The sequence below is a fragment of the Leishmania infantum genome, chromosome 32 (assembly GCF_000002875.2).
Source record: "Leishmania infantum JPCM5 genome chromosome 32".
Taxonomy (NCBI): domain Eukaryota; phylum Euglenozoa; class Kinetoplastea; order Trypanosomatida; family Trypanosomatidae; genus Leishmania; species Leishmania infantum.
Genome location: NC_009416.2, coordinates 919,143 through 935,249, shown reverse-complemented (window position 1 = coordinate 935,249; position 16,107 = coordinate 919,143). Strand labels below are relative to the sequence as shown.

The window sequence follows — 16,107 nt, the reverse complement described above, 5'->3', positions numbered from 1 at the left end:
ACCGTTCTACAGCTTCTCTTTTTGCCGCCGCTCTGGAGAAGAAATAGGACAGCCATTCGTCTTGCTCCTCCATCCTCGCCTTCTGCTGTCTGTGAGCGGGTTTGTTAGCCCATGTTACGTGTCTAAGATACGTGCATGTAAAGCGCGTGCAGTGCCTTCTGCTCTCTCTCTCTCTTCGGAGATGCGCTCGCAAAATAAAAAAGGAATCGGACACGAAAGAAAAAAAGGAACACAGGAAAACGCGCACGGCACGATTCTGTGCAGCCAAACGCCTCGCAGCTGCTTTTCCTCGCGCCTGTCTCTCGCTCTGTCTTCGCTGCCTCTTCGCTCTCTGTCGTTGGCACTGTTGGTGCTTGCCCTCTCATTTCAACGCGAGTTCTTCACTGACACAATCTCACGTCACCACATCCGAATTCACCACATCACCGGGGGGAGTGAATCGCTCTTCCTGTTGTCGTTGCTGCTGCGTCGTGCTACGACGCTTTCCCAAGCAAGCGATCAAGCTCCAACTCTAGCGCGGATGCCAGCGCCGAGCAGCATTGCAGTGCGCACAGCTGCCCGTCAATCAACCGCATTGCACCCTCAATCTCGCTGAGTCCCAGCAGCTCATCGCGCGAGTGGTTGTGCTGGCGCACGGCACGTCCCACCTTCTCCTCCACGCCCTGAACCTCTTCCAGCAGCGCCATGACATTGTCGTACGTGACAGCGCGCTGCTGGTCCACGCTACAAGGGTCTGCCGAATGGACCTGCTGCTGTAGCTGCTCCCATTGCGCGTAGTACGGCTGTATCTTGTCTTCCAGAGATTGCAAGTACTCAGAGAGGGCTGTTTGCCGCTGCTTGCACTCCGCCAACGTCGCCTCGGCGCTTTTTGCCGCTGTCAAGGCATCCTTCACGACTGACTGAACTTCGGCCAACTCCCGGCCACGCGCCATGATCTGTCGGTCACGCGCCACGACGTGGCGGGCAAGGTCGGCAAAGTGCCGCTGATCCAAGGAGATATCAACGTCTAGCTTGCGCAGAACCGCAGCAAGGCTCTTTCCGTCGAACTCCTGCGACGGCGAGGCGGCGGTTGCTGCTGCGGTCGGCAAAGGCGGTGCGTTCTCAGCTCTTTTTGCGGATGATGTCGCATCCGCCGTAATCGGCGTGGTGCTTGCACCTGTCGCTGCTGCCGGAGGAGACCCCGTCACTGCTGAAGGCACCGTGGCACCGGCAGCGGTTGTTGCATCGGATGACGCTGCTGCAGCACCCGTGCCGCCGAAGGTGAAGCCACCACTGGTTGAAGGAGCAGCCGCGGGAGCAGCAGCCGGAGCTGGAGTAGCCGACGTCACGCCGAACCCACCGGCTGCAGAGGCCGCAGCGGGGCCTGCCGCAGGGCTCGGCGTTGCACCGCCAAAGCTAAAGCCCCCAGAGGCTGCCGCAGCAGCAGGGGCTGGTGTCTTGTTTACCGTTGGAGCGGCAAGCGCTGAGGCCGCACTGCCTAGGTGGAACCCACCGCCTGTCGCAGGGGCCGTGGTTGCCGCACCGGCAAAGTTGAAGCCACCGCCGGCGGCACCGCTCGCGGGTGCTGAGGACGCGCTCTTATCGCCAAAGCCGGCTGAAGCAGCCGCAAGACCGCTCGTGCCCGTGCCACCCACTGGTAAGCCGGCACTAGGGGCACTGTTTCCGGAGTTGGGCCCAAACAATGCGTTGGAGGGCGCCTTGGCGCCTTCAGCAGAAGCTGTCAGCGCCACTGGCGCCGGCGTTGCTGCAGCAGCTGCACCACCAAATGGCCCGAAGTTCGTCGGCGCCTTTGCGGCCGAAGCCGAAGCAACCGAGGCAGTGGCAAAGTTAAAGGCTCCCGAAGCCGGTGACGCGCTCGCCGGGGCGGTGGCAGGGGCGGCACCGACGGGGGCAGCGAGAGTTGCGCCCGTATTGGTGCCGAAGCCGCTGAAGGGAGTTGCGGCAGCGCTGCTTGTCGTGCCGCCGAAGCCTCCCCCTCCGGATACGGGTGCAGCCGGGATGCTCGCAGCGGCAAACGGCGTAGAGGCTGCCGGAGCTGCGGTTGCCGACGCAGCCGCTGGAGCGGCCGCTCCAGGGCCGAATCCGCTACCACTGAACGGCGTCGGCGTGCTCGCCGGGGGCTGCGGGGCTGTTGAGAAGCCGCTGGCCGCCGTAACGGACGTGGATGCTGCATGGCCAGCGATGAATCCTCCGAAGCCCACAGTCGACGCGGTCGGTGTCGGCGTCGCGGCAGCGGGAGCCGACGTGCCAGAGCCGAAGCTGAGCCCCGAAGCCGGGGCCGAGGCGGGGGCTGCGTTGAAGCCGCCAGCTCCCGTAGGTGCGGCGGGCGCGGCACCTCCGGCGTGGCCAAAGCCGCATACTCCAGCCGGCGTCGACGCAGCACCGAAGCCTGGCGCTGTCGAGCTAGCAAACGCATTAAACGCCATGATTTATGCGCGCGTGTGAGGGTATCGTTGCTACCTCTCCTGCGTGCCGCTCCCTTTCCTTATCGTCCGTGCTCAGTTTATCGCGTCAAGGTTGCGTGTGCGAGACCCGTGCACGGCTGCTCGAGCGGCAGTCGTCCCTTTCTCCTCTACGCGTGCGTGTGTCTGCGTGTGTGATGTACGAGGCGCGCGAGACTCACCAGCGTGCAGTTAAAGACCGAACTAAAAACAAAGAAGCGGAGCGTAGGAAGAGAAGCATACAAAGAGTCGTTGCCCGGTTTCCTGCGGCACAAACGGCGAGAGAGCGAAGCGAGCAGAAGGGGGCAAGCTGCGGGCATCGCGCCGTGAGGAAACGCTCGATCTGGTTTGTCGGTGTCGCGTCCTTCGGCCTGCGTCTCACCCGCAAGGAAGGGGCACGAGTGGGTGGCAAATGCCGTCGCTTGAGCTCGGCACACCCAGCACGAGACGCTCGCGTCAGGAGACGGAGGAAGGAAAGGTGCTTGCATGCGTGCGCCCAGGTGGGATGGGGTACTCGTGTAGCGCTCTCAAGCCTTCTCTCTCTTCACCATGAGGGAGAAAGTAGCCGCACCTGCGCAGGGTGGGTTCGTGTGCACGCATGCACATATGCAAGCAAAAAGGGGAAAAATGCAGCAACAAGTGAAAAAAAACGGTAACGAAGCACCCCTCTGTGGATTTCCATGACACGTAAGCGCGCGTGCATCATCGACTCCCGGGCAATGGTGAGGCCCCCCCCTTTTTTTGTCTTTTTCCTCTTCTCCTTCGCATAGGCCCACTCGCACACGCACTGCTTCTCATCACGGTCGCACGCCGTTGCGCAGGACGAAGTGAAAGAGCCTCTGCGCTTGATCGGGCACCCCGCCAGCAAAGCAGCGCTTCACCGCAGACTGGAAAGACACCTCAGAGCTCGGGACATTGCGCTCCATCATGTCCGTGAAGAGCTGCAGCGATACCCGCCAAGAGGGCCCGGGAGACGGCGCCTGCTCGAGAGCGTACTGCACCGCGTCGTGGAGGCGAGCTGTTGGGAAGAAAGTGGTGCGATAGCGCGGCTCGTGGAGTAGCGCGTTCGCGTGGTGCAGTGCACGGCGCCAATCGCCCGCGACGGCGGATAGATAGGCGATGTGAGCCACCGATTCAGTCTCGAGCCCAGCCAGTCCGGCGTCCATGTCACGAAGCGGCCGGCCTGCATCTCTGCCTGCGTGGCTTTTCGCCTCTTGAGCGGCTGCGCTACACCCCTGCAGTGGCGGCGATCGAGAACGCCGGAGCTGCTCAAGCACCTGCTCGGCTGCGCCGAGGGTGTCCGCACTCTGCACGAGAAAGTTGTACGCGCGTGAGAGAGTGTTCGTGTTGTAGTGCTTCGATAGTTCCAGCCCCGCCACGTTGCGGCTGTTCCTGTTCACGTTCACACGGGCGGTTGACAAGGCGGCACGGGATGCCGCGTAACGGTGAATCAGGTCATACGCAGCGCTGCGTGCCGGCTGCACAGACCAGAGCAGGCGCACCAGCTGTACAAATACATCTGGGCGGTAGTGTTTCCGGTTGTGGTGCGGTGTTGCCCTTTTCGATGCCGCAACCTCAGCGGTCGCGGGCAGGCGATCGCCCTCGGCGCCATCGGCCATCGCTGCTTGATGAGCTGCCACGAGCCGCAGCGCCGCCTCCCATTGCTGACCTATAATGCACAGTCGAAGCACGTCTTCCGTTGCCGCGGTGTCGGATGGAAGGTCGAGGGTGTCGACGAAGGCGTCTTGCAGGAGCTGCACATAGCGCAGCCCCACATCCCAGCGGGACCGAAGCGCGCGGCACGTTTGATGAACCGTCACCGCATTGGCTCGGACGAGGTGGTAGAGGGACTCAGGGGACCGCGCGCGCTGCGGTGAGTGGGGTGGCACCAGTGTATCGCCGCTGTGAGACACTATCTCACTTTCGTAAAACGTTGACGCCAGAAACAGCTCACTGTTAGCAACAGCCTCGCCGCCCGTGATGCGCTGCCCACTGTGCACCGCCTTCTCGCGCCGAACCACGCCCACGGCTCCTCTCGCGGCACCCTCCCTCACGCCCGCGTCTCGGGAGCAGGCGGCAGCAGTCGCACCCGAAAGCAGTTTATCGAGCAGCACACACGCATCCAGCCACCCCGCCGTGTCGAGTGCGACAAGGCCCAGAGTATCGTTGAAGGTAGATGATGTGCTCCATCGCAGCACACCTGCCGCCTCCACGGCGTGGTGGATGCGCAGCGCCTGCGCTTTCAGCCGCGCCAGAAACAGGGAGCTGGAGACATGCGAGCCGTCCTCGCCATCCTCTGTAGCAGCCCGTGCGACTTCGTCAGCGCTGAGGGTGGCAAGGTTCTCCTGGTGGTGGCGGCGACCAGCAGAGTACAGACACCGCACTGCGGCTGCCACGTCCATCTCCGTCCAGTGAGCGGGCCCGATGCGCCAGAGGCAGTCCAGCGCCTCGGCCCAGTGGCGGCCGTCGGTGCGTCGGTAGAGCTCCAGTTCCACAGCCGAGGTGAGCGGGGTGGGGTCGACCTGGCGCAGCAGCGCCAGGGCGCGTTGCCACCCGCAGACACCGCCGTCGCACCGATCCATTTTCAACGCCTCCCTGGCGAGCTCAACGACACGCGTATCACTCAACACCCACCGCACTTCTCCGCGATGCAGGGTGGACATGGCAGGTGCAGTTTCAAGCGTCGCGCTCACGCGCGGCGAGCTGCTGGCAGCCTCTCCACCTTCACTAGGGTAGTAGTAGTTGTACAGGAGAGAGCGTGTGATAGTGGAGCAGTGAAGCGCGGTCGCCTCCTCCGCCACGGAAGGGCTCTCGACAGCGAAGAGCATGGCGGCTTTGGTGGCCGACCAGTACTGCCGGCGCTCCGCCGCCTTCAGCTTGCCGGGTGGGATTGGGACGGGCGATGCAGGAACAGCAGCCAGCAGTGCCGCGCCCATACCTACGCCATGGTTCGCTGGGCTCGTGGATCGGGTGCCGGCATCCGCAAAGGAGGACCCCTTTAGCGACGCGTCATCGATGCGTGATGAGAGCGCCGCAGATCCATCAGCAGACGCCTCCACGCCACTCGCCCCTCCACTTGCCAATGCTGGAAAAGTCGGCACCTGTGCAGCTGCAGGACGGTGCAGGCAGTCCTGGTAGCACTGCCACATAGAGGCACGCAGGCCGCGGATCAGCCCAGCCATCTCATCCCCCGCGGCCAACCCGTGGAAGTAGCGCGCGAGTCCCTGAGACGAGGACATGGCTGATGCAGCAGCCGGCGTCGCTGCATCACTTTCGAGCGCGGGAGCAGCGACGGTAGCCGAGTTAGCTGGCTCGCGTTGGCGCGGCGGCCGCGGCTGCATCTCGTCTCGCTGTATGCCGACCATGTGTGCCGAGCCGATCATGCCATCACCAATTGCAGAAAAGTGTGTCGCAGGGCCCGCGACAGCATGCGAGGGCGAGTAAATGCGGAGGCTGTTGATGGTGCGGGTGGAAGAGGACGCGTTGCCGTGTGGCTCTGTCGGGCGACGCAACAGCGGCACCGAGTGAGAGAGAGAGAGAAGATACGAAATCCTCTTACGCTGCCCTGTCGCCCCGTGCGAGCACCAAGGCCTCCGCATAAAGGTCTGTGAGCGTGTGATGGCACGGGTGGAAGACACAGGAGAGCACGTGTGCTTCAAACCATGTCTTTGAGCCGGCGTCTGCCTGCGTGCCAGTGCTCACGAGAAAGAGCAGAGGCAAACACAGACATCAACGTCCCCCGCTAAGCCCCGTAAACGCCACAACAGGAGCCGAGCCGTGCTGCGCAATGCAAATGTGTGCGTGTGTGCGGCGGGACCCCAGCCGATATAAAACAGCAATGATAAACCGATGCACTATCCTTCGCCGTGCCAGTGATCGTGTTCGTCGCCGTTGCGGTTGATGTTTCCCTCTTCCTCTCCGTCTTGAGCCTTGTGATGCGGCGGCGGCGGCAGCGGGTTTGTGCGCGAGAGGTAATCTGCAAAGTAGAACGAAATCGTGGCTCAGGGGAAGCGCCGGTGCCGTGCCCACACCCGCGGTGAGGCGTTTCTCTTCTCTTCAAGGAGCCTGTGCGCGCTTGCGGGCAGAGGGTAGACAGGCGCACGCATACCCTGCGCAGCCACACACGCTCTCTGTTTTACGAGAGCTGTCGAGGCAAGTGAGAAGTCGGCGTGTGCGGCGAGGAAGGGGGCCGTCCGCCTTTTCGCTGGTCACCTTGCAAGCTCGGGGCTGAGTGTATGGCCTCAACGCGAAGACGGAAGAGATGGCCACGAGGTGAGTCATAGTGACCCGCAACGGGCGGGGGGCCAATGGCAAGAGGAGGAAAAAAAAGGAGAAATGCAAAGCAAGAGAGAGAGAGAGATCGACGGCGAGGGGCAAGGGAAGGGGGAGGGGGGCACGAGACGATGACTTGAATGGATGTGCGGGTGGGAGAACAGAGGTGGAGAGGTGGCTGGGGTGAAGAAAGGCCAGCACGCCTTTGCCAGTTCTCTCGGAAGTGAAGCGAGCCGCCGCAGGGAAGACATCACCCCCGTAAACGAGGAAAGAGCAAGGGAGAAGCGTATGTGAGTGTCCGTGTACGATACACACAATTAAGGAGGAGAGCAAGCGGGAGAGAAGGAGATGTCCACCCTCGTCGCCTTGCGCTACAGCAAAAAGCACAGCTCAGTGGCCTCCACGCAGCGCCACCACTGCACGCCTTTGTGCTCTCGCGAGCGTTCCACATTCACACACACACACAAACACACACGCATGCCCCGTGGTCCGTGACACGCGTTCAGCCACTTCTCTTGCAAGTCAGCGACGGCAACATGTACAGCAACATCGAAAGGGACGTAAAAACGCAGCGACGGTGCTCGCAAAATTCACGCCGCGGGTGGGGAGAGGGGAGCGGCAGACGAGAAAAGAAAGTAAGGGAGAACTCGCGAGCGTGTGCCCACCAATGCGTCAACACACACGCACGCACACCTGCATGCTCTCTCTCTCCCCCTGTCTCCGCGACGCGCATGGACAACGTGCACGCACATTCGACCCAATGAAAACAGCGCTGCTTTGCGTGCCTCCTCCCCTCTCGCTAACAGGCAAAAAGATGCGACGTTCTTGCGCCAATCACGCTTGCAAGCGTTTGGCGGCCAGCGCGTGCGTGTCTGTACGTTTGTGCGTGAGGAAAAGGGAGTGAGTGGGAGGGGGAGGGGGAGTCAGGAATCGCATCTCAGAAAGAGCTGTATAGATTGCGTGCCACACGCTGCTGCTGCACCTCGCCAGCCTCGTCTTTCGGCACTGGGTGGGTCATCATAAAGAGAAACGCCGCCGCAACAGCGCCGCAGGCCGGCGCAGCCCAGTACAGCCACAGATACAGGAGCTGCGTGAAGTAGCCAGCTGCAATGAACTTGGTCACCTGCAGACCCGTCGCGACCGCTGGGTTGAAGGCGCCACCCGACACGCCGCCGACAGCGTACTGGGAGGCGAGGAGGCACATGCCAACTGCCAAGCCGTAGAAGTCGTTGTTGCGCTGCTGCGAGTAGGCGGCGTGCAGCACCACTGTCACAAGCAACATCGTAAACACGGCCTCCGCTACAAAGGCACTAAAGACGTACTCGGCCGTGTTCTGCACGACCTGCGGTGCAGGCAAGTGTTGCGTCGAGCCGTGCACAAGGATACTGAGCCCCGCACCTACCAGAGCGCCTACCACCTGAGCCACCCAGTACGAAATCGCCTCCTCGACTCGCATGCCGCGAATCATGACAACTGCGAAGGTGACAGCCGGATTAAAATGGCCACCAGAGATGTAGCCGAACATGAAGATAAGCACGCAAAGCATGAACCCCTCCGCAATCGGGGCGAGGTTGCGTGTGCGAGTCTTCCCGTCCACAGCTAGGTTACCGCAGTTCATCTCCGCTAGCGACGTCGTCATCAGGAAAATGAATGTACCGATGCCCTCGCACACAAATTTGGCCTGGTAACGGCTCAGCCGAATCATAGGAATCTGGCGGGCGAGGTATGGCTGCTTCTCCGCCCTCGTGGCGGCGTCCCTCTGCAGAGCGCACATCTTGGTGCGGACGCCTCGACTGGGATGCGTGGGCGGTCGTGTGTATCTGTGTGTGTGTGTGTGTGTGTGTGTGTGTGCCTCCGTACAAGAGAGGGTAGCAGATATCTAGTCGGCAACCGCGAGAGCAGGGGAGGGTTGTTGAGTAGACCGCTCGCGGGAGACACGACGAGTGGCTCGGCTGCTCTGCGCATGCATCGTCCCCGCAACAGCGGTGGGAGCGAAGGAGGAAAAGATAGGTGAGAGAGCGAGGGAGAGGACAATAACGTCAAGGATATCGTCGAAGAGTTTGGCGGGGTGGCACAGACGGTAAGAGAGCATGAGTGTGTCTCTGTGTGTGTGTGTGTTAGGTGTGTATGTTAGATGGCGTGCCAGTGTGCTCTCGCTACACTCTTTAAGAAAAACAAAAGCGCGGCGAAAGGTAGCATGCCTGTGCCGATTCTCCTTGCTGCTGTGGACAGCATCGTCGTCACATTTTGGTGGGGTCATGCCTACATATGTCGACCAGCTCTCTTTCCCTTCTGGGTGGCCTTGTGACTCCAGAAGTAAGGCCTTGTACCTCTGCGGATGAGCACCCGCAGAGCACGCTCACCTGGCGTTCATGCCGGGCTGGATAGCAACGCGAGGGGGTCGAGGGGAGGGGCGAAGAGCGAGTAAAGGACACCACAGACGGAGGCAAGGCAGCGGCGGCACAAAGAAAAAGGGAGGGGGGCCACCCGAGAGCAGCGGCGGCAGCGCCATCGCATGCAGCCCCGCCGCCATCGGTCAGTAAGCGATGGGGGAGTGAGAAAAAAAAAACCGACACGGAACAGACGGGCGAACGACGTCACGAAAGCATTCCGGCAAAGGCGAGCGCACACAGAAACAGAAAGAAACATGCCGCGGCTCGGCAAGGGAAAGAAGGAGGCGTAGGTGAGAGTGGCGCTCTGCATGAGGGTGACCTAACGTGCATCAATTGCTGGGAAAGAAAGGCGCAGGCACGTTCGCGGCGCTTGCGAGAGCGAGCGCCCCACGTGGTCTGCCCGAAGCCTCATGCAGAATCAGAGAAGATGTGCGCCATGATACTCTCGCGTCTAACATCGATTGAACGTCGGCCCCTCCCATGTGGTGGTGGCGACCTTTACTTCCCCGCGGCTCGGCACCTGCGGCGGCAGCCGGGTGTGTCCGCTATCCAGCTCCTCTGCGCCGTCTTGAGTGCTCGCATGCACATGCTCGGTATCACGCTCCTCGCGCGTCCGCGGTGTGCGAGTGTGTGGCACTTCCGTCATCTCGCGATCGCCGCGCGGATCAGAGGAAGACGACGAGGACGACAGTGTATGCCTCTCAGAGGATGTCGAAGAGGAGGTCGGCCTTGTTTCGTCCGCGCTGCCTGCGCAACTTTTCGCTGCAGTAGTGCCTGCCGTGGCACGGATGGCCAACGCCTGTGCCGCCATGCGCTGCCGGTGCAGCTCGCTCACATTCTGGAACACCTTCCTGTCTTCCAGCACCTGCGTCTCGGCTGGCTGCGCCATCTGAGAGAAGAGGACCGCTGCCAGGATGGCGCCAACGACAGGGGCGAGCCAGTAGACCCAGATGGACTTGAGGTCGTCGCACCTGCCCGCTAGACACATGGCCACCTGCAGCCCCGACGCGGCAGCCGGGTTGAAGGCGCCACCAGAAATGCGCCCTGCGCTGGCTGAGCCGGCGGAGATTGTCATACCGACAGCAAAGCCATAGAAGAAGTGGCCAGACTGGCGGGAGTAGGCGATATTGAGCACGACAAGGCACATAGCGAAGGTAAAGATGAGCTCCGAGAAAATGCCGGAGGAGACGTAGCTAGTCGACACCGACGGCACAAAGATGTCCTTGTTGCCCTGGATTATCATCGCCACGACGCCGGCGGCGAGGCCGCCGGTGAGCTGGCAAAGGATGTAGGCACAGCACTGGGCCACCTTCATCTGGCGCACGAGAAACACGGCGATGGACACGGCAGGGTTGAAGTGAGAGCCGGAGATGTAGCCGAAGGTGAAGATCATACTCGTGAACATGAAGCCGATGGGCAGCGGCATCATGTTGGTGGCGTCGGAGATGTTGAAGATGCTCTCGTTGCGCACGCTCACCAGCGCCAAAGTGAGCACCCACCCAAAGGTACCGACCAGCTCAGCGAAATACGTTCCAAGCAGCGGGTGCAGCCGCACCCACTCCGGCACCGCAAGAAAGTCGTAACGACTCTTCAGCTTGCGGAGAGCCGCCTGCCTCTGGCCGTACAGGCGGCCCAGTTCAAATGGGTCCAGCAGCTCCTCGACCTCTTTGCCATCCCGGGTTACAGAAACCGCTATCGTGTACTTGAGCGCCGGCACCTCGGTTGGGTCGACGACACGAGTAACGGGCCGCCTGCCCGCGCGTTCAAATTTGAAGCCCCTGTCCTCGCCTGTGTCCGTGGCAGATGTCGTCGTGGCACCAGAGAAGGACGCATTCGGATCATCAGTGCTGTCGCCCGCACCGCCACCGCGCCACCCCGTTAGCGCCAGCGACGGGGATGTCAGCGTAGAGGCGGCCGGGAATGGGCCCTGCGACGTCGGTCGGTGCGCCGCGGAGCCAGACGCAGACGCCAACGGAGTGTGCGAAGCTTGGTGGCCGGTGCTCACATTCTCCGCCGCGCTGCCCGGCACGTGGATCATGTGTGGCCCATCTGCCACTGCGGCACCAAAACCGTTGTTGGAAGTGGGCGAGGAGACGGCTACCAGCGGCGCGCATGGCGGGTGCACCGCTGACACAAATGGGGGCGTGAAACTTAGGGGAGTCGGGGCGCCAGAGGACCAGCCACCGGCTCCGCCAGGTGGATCTGCGCCCTGGATGCCATTCCCCAGAGCATGCCCCTCCATCTTTCTTTTTTTTTGTTCGCTGGCCCTGAGTCTGCGCTCGTGCAAAGATGCGTTTACGCGAGCCGAAGGCGTCTGCTACGCGAGAAGGGTGCGAAGGACGAGAGAGGTGGCGATGTGCGGGTGCAGTCTGCAGCCGTGTGCGCCAGCTCTGTAGCGGCTACCCTTTCAGATCAACTCAGAAAAAGGGTTCGAAAGACAAAAAGCGTGAAAGAAACGCAGAAGATGCGCACATGCACGCACACGCACACGCTAATAATCGCTCTGCACCGGCTTGAACATCGACGGTGAATCGCGTTCATGCGTGGCAAGCAGCCGTGCCGGTCGTGTATAGCGCGGCGCGCAAACAACATACCGAGGGGGCAAACAAAGGGGAGGAAAAATGGCAGTCGAGTGCAACGGAGAAGAGCAATAAGGGATGGGTGTAGAGCAGCCACAAACGACGCGCTCATGCGGCCACGCGGCAACCCAAGGCTACGTCACCTTTTGGTCGCTTCATTCTCCTGCCCGCAGAGATGCGCCTACGCACGTCACACAAACGCGAAGGGGGGAGAGACAGCGGTACAACAGCAGCCGTTTGCATGCCAACATCGCTGCGTACTACAACCCCCCCCGCCGTGCCAGTCGTCGCTCGAGTAGGTGGTCGTCACCGGTGGACGCGCCAGCACATGTACCCATGTCAAATGAAGGTGTGTATTCGAGCCGCGCATGTATCCTCGGTGCGACGTTCTGTTTTCACGTTGTGGTGGAGGTGAGACCTGTTCTGTCACGCTCCATCGCGCGCTTTCCTTTCGTTTTGCCCCGCCGCTCGCCCGTGCGCCCCGCCGATGTGCACCCCACGGCAACACAAAAACGTATGACGCGATAACACGGAAGAAGGCGAGGGGGGCAGCAGCCAGCAGCGGCCTCAGAGATACGCACCGACAGAGCGAGCGAGAGAGAAAAAGAGAGAGGAGCGTCGCACGCAAACGCCAGCAAGCACGCGCGTGCGGCGCTGCCATGGGGGTTCATCTTCTTTGCCCCTTCTCCACCTCTCACACCCTCATCGCTGGCTTTTCAAGCCAGCGTTTCTCAGCGCTGGTTCGCTTTACACATCCCCGAAGGTAACCGTCCCATCGGAGTTGATGGTGTGGCCATGCTCCACCAGCCACACCCGCAGTGCCTGTTGCGATGTTTGAAACCACGCTACAGCCTCCTGCTTCGTTGCGGTCGACTTGATTTTTTGGCTCATGGCAGCGAACTCCGGCAGCTGCTTCAGAATCCGCTTCTGCAGCTCCATCAGCGTCGCCATTCTACGCGCCTCAGTCGACTGCATTCCTGCCACCACGGTGCACGCCAGTGAGTCCAATGACGCGGAGCCATCTGGCGGCGCAGCACCAGAAGACGGCAGCGGTCCCGCAGAGTTAGTAGTAAGAACCCGGGCTGGGGGCACTGCAGGGGTGGCGACTGATGGCCGCACCCTTGATCCCGAAGAATCGGACGATAGCGGCACAGTTACGGCCGCCCGCTTTGCAGCTGCCTTTACCGGTGCAGAGGTCTCCACTCGCGCGCTCACAGGTGCAGCGTTGTCCCTGCGCACCGCCGGCTGCGGCTGCGCGAACCCATCCGCAGTGCCGACGGCGCCTTGCTGCCGCAGGGCTTCCTTCGCGCCGGCGAGGAAGGAGCGCACCGCGACGTTCGTCGCCTCCTCTCTTTCTCGCTTGCGTGCGCGTGCAGAGATGGTGTCGTCTGCGCCCTTTGACGACTTTCCTCGGCCTTCGTCGCTGACGTCACCGCCGTCATCGTCCGACCAGTTAGTGGGCTTATGCAGATCCGCCTCGGCCGCATCCATTGTCTTCCAGTCTTTCGTGCTGATTCTCAGAGGTGTGTCAGAGCCCCAGGCGGCCGAGATGCTAGCGGCACTGCTGCCGGAGAAGAGAGATCCATCGTTCGGGCCGGCAGCAGCCGTGTTCCTCTCGCCCCACAGTTGCAGTATCGGCCGTCGGAGCGGTATGGAGGTGATGAGTGGCTTTGACGTGGACGAAGACGACAAGCACGCCGTCCTCCCATGCCCCTCACCCTCATCGATGTCCTGTTCACGCCACGTCGTGGGCAGCTGCAGCAACACACACGTCAGATGACTGTACTCGGAGGCCGGTGTGGAAACAAGCCGCACACACTTGGTAGCTTCCGTGGCCGACAGCGTGAGGAAGCCGTCGTACTCGAGTCGCATTGGCTCTCGCCGACGCGCACGGCGCCGCTTGCGACTGCCGCTGTTGCTGCCGTGCGCGCTATCTTCGCGCGGGTTGCCGCGCCTAGCCGTGGTGTGGCTTTCCTCATCCTCATCCAAGTCCTCGCCGCTCTCGGCATCGCTGCCTGCGACAGATGCATCCAGCGAGTCCTCAAAGTAATGGGAGGAGACGCGCAGCTCACGCGGGGGCGTGGCGCAGTCGACAGAGGGAAGGAACGCAAACAGACGCCGCTCATGCTCCGCAGCCGCGTTCAGGTGCGCATTCTCCCTGCCGACCGTTTCGACAGGGCAAATGACATAGCGGGTCACTGCGGTGGCCGCTGCCGTGCGCATCGTCGTTGACGATGGCGTTGCATTGGCGGAGGCAACGGCACACACAGACGCCGGCCCCCGAATGGCGGGTACAAGGCCGTCGTAGCGCGGAATCATGCGGAGAAGGTGCGACGGTGGAGTCGATCAAGGCAGCAAATTACGAAACTCACCAAACCGTCAAAGAAACAGGCACCTCCGCTAGGGGATGTCGATGGCCGCACAGCCTGCCCGTGTTGCCTGTGCGCTCTCTCTCGCCGTTTAGCTCAAGTAAGGTGCAGCCTTGTCGAGCCGGTAGGATGCGCCGTTTCGCTTATTCCCGCTTTTTCGACGTCGGGCCGATCTAGCCGCACACCAGCAAGCACACGTCCGCACACGCACAGGCACACGCGAATGTGCGTGAGTCTTGCGACCACCTTGCCCACCACTTTTCTGCTTTGCGAAGGGAGGAAGGACAGGCACCGAAGTGGCGTGCAGTGAGGCACGCCCGCACCGGAAGAGAGTCAGAGGTGAGAGAAGATGGGGGGGATAAGAGCGCAGCAGAGAAGACCTTTTGGTCGATAAGCGCACGAGAGAAGCCCAACAGCACGGTGGACACCTCTACACACGCACACGCAACGACTGACGTCGACATGGGTGGAGCATACGGCATGGAGAGAGGGCGGAGAGACTTGTGTGGTTTGAGGTGCACAAGCGTTCTACTATCCCCAAGCACTCATCGAGAGCCTCTCGATGGCGCTAGACTGTTTGGAAGATTGTGACCTGCCCTTGCTGCCCCAGCAGCACTAACGAGGGCGCAGCACATGCGTATAAGCAGCCCCCTCACGCAACACCTATTTTTAGGCCGTTCTCGCACCCATGTGCCTTCGTGATACATGTCTCAAATGTTGACTCATCTTCTCCTGTGTGCCTCTTGTATACGCCCGAACGACGGAGGTGGAACGCCCCAGTGCATGGCATCATCAGAGTCCAGCGCCCTCCCCCCTACACGCTCTCTCTTTCTCTGTGGGGAAGGGAGGGAGGGGGCGGGGGCAGGCAGCTCTCCCCTCCCTCCACCTATCCCTGCCGAATGCCGAACCTCACTTCCGGGGATGCCGGGGGCCCGGCACCCACGACGTAAGGGGAGGAGGGAGGCCCGGGCGATGCATCGCTACAGATGCCGGCGCCCAGGTCCTGGATGGCGCTGCGTCGGGGCACCCCCCCTGCGACAGCGAGCACGCTTGTGCCTAATCCATATGATTAGGCAGAGCGTCAGCGTGGCTCGGGCGTGTGTCCCACCACCCACCCCCCCGGCCCTCGCGCACTGCCTGCTGGTGTGCAGGGAGCCTGCGCCACGCCGAGGAGGATGCACCGCGTGGCGGCCGGCACGATGGGCGCGGGTCGGGGGTGGGTGGGTGGGGCCGCGTTTGAGGCAGGGGTCGTGCTGCGATGACTGGGTCGGCGCATTGCTGTGACGCGCGTGTCTAGCGCTGCTGCACACCACGCGAGGCGGACCTGTGACGGGGCGCGTGCGGGCTCGAGTTGGGTTTGGACTCCTGCTGTACGGCAGAGGGGGGGGCGGACTCACCGGCAAAAAATGATTGGACATGCTCTCTGCTTTCGGTGTTGATTCACTGCCACTCGCTCTCTGCGGACGGGATTGAATAGAGTCGCGTACTGCAGGAGACACGCCGGTGTCTGCGTGGATGCTTTGCGAGTGACGTGTGCTGGATTGGAATCTTTCCAGCCCCGCCATCGCACGCGCTGCGAGCCGCGTGCCACACAAGCACCGGCGATTTTAGTTTGTTTTCCTTCTCACCTTCTTGTTACTCTTCTCTCTTACATGATTTCGTGTTTCCTCTTCTTGTGTGCTGGCACATGTATTGTGTGCGTTTTTTTTTTTCGTGCAGACTGCCTGTAGATTGAAAGTTTGCCTATGTACGTTGTTGCTAGCCGTTGCGCATACGTGCGCACACGTAAGCGAGGGACTGAAAAGGAGAAAATGAGAGGACTGCAAGCCGAGTCCTCCCCCCACTTGTCTTGCCGCTACCCAATGCGTATGTATCGTGCGTATGAGTACTTGTGCAGTTTGTTGCTCATGCGGTCCCTCTCTCTCTCTCGGCCTTTCTCCTGCATATTCAGTCAAACAGGCTCTTCGTAAAGAGAAAGAGCCGGACGAAGAGGAGGTGTCGATGGCGAATAAACAAGAGGCAGGAAGGCGGATCGCGGTTCGGCGTCTTGCCC

The 16,107-nt window shown here is 61.6% G+C and overlaps 5 protein-coding genes across 5 annotated transcripts; all 5 read right to left on the bottom strand.

The window, feature by feature from the left end:
• Window positions 1-473: 473 nt before the first annotated feature.
• Window positions 474-2,426, bottom strand: LINJ_32_2530 (conserved hypothetical protein; the record flags this gene model as incomplete). Its single annotated transcript, XM_001467893.1, has 1 exon — window positions 474-2,426. One exon carries the CDS (start codon window positions 2,424-2,426, stop codon window positions 474-476), a length of 1,953 nt encoding a protein of 650 aa, XP_001467930.1.
• An 812-nt stretch (window positions 2,427-3,238) lies between these two features.
• LINJ_32_2520 (conserved hypothetical protein) lies at window positions 3,239-5,680 on the bottom strand (the record flags this gene model as incomplete). Its single annotated transcript, XM_001467892.1, has 1 exon — window positions 3,239-5,680. One exon carries the CDS (start codon window positions 5,678-5,680, stop codon window positions 3,239-3,241), a length of 2,442 nt encoding a protein of 813 aa, XP_001467929.1.
• Window positions 5,681-7,650: 1,970 nt separating this feature from the next.
• On the bottom strand, window positions 7,651-8,487 carry LINJ_32_2510 (aquaporin-like protein; the record flags this gene model as incomplete). The annotated part of the gene is made up of 1 exon (XM_001467891.1): window positions 7,651-8,487. The coding sequence occupies one exon, from the start codon at window positions 8,485-8,487 to the stop codon at window positions 7,651-7,653; it is 837 nt and encodes a 278-aa protein (XP_001467928.1).
• A 1,070-nt stretch (window positions 8,488-9,557) lies between these two features.
• On the bottom strand, window positions 9,558-11,348 carry LINJ_32_2500 (aquaporin-like protein; the record flags this gene model as incomplete). Its single annotated transcript, XM_001467890.1, has 1 exon — window positions 9,558-11,348. The coding sequence occupies one exon, from the start codon at window positions 11,346-11,348 to the stop codon at window positions 9,558-9,560; it is 1,791 nt and encodes a 596-aa protein (XP_001467927.1).
• A 1,084-nt stretch (window positions 11,349-12,432) lies between these two features.
• Window positions 12,433-14,004, bottom strand: LINJ_32_2490 (conserved hypothetical protein; the record flags this gene model as incomplete). Its single annotated transcript, XM_001467889.1, has 1 exon — window positions 12,433-14,004. The coding sequence occupies one exon, from the start codon at window positions 14,002-14,004 to the stop codon at window positions 12,433-12,435; it is 1,572 nt and encodes a 523-aa protein (XP_001467926.1).
• Window positions 14,005-16,107: the final 2,103 nt, after the last annotated feature.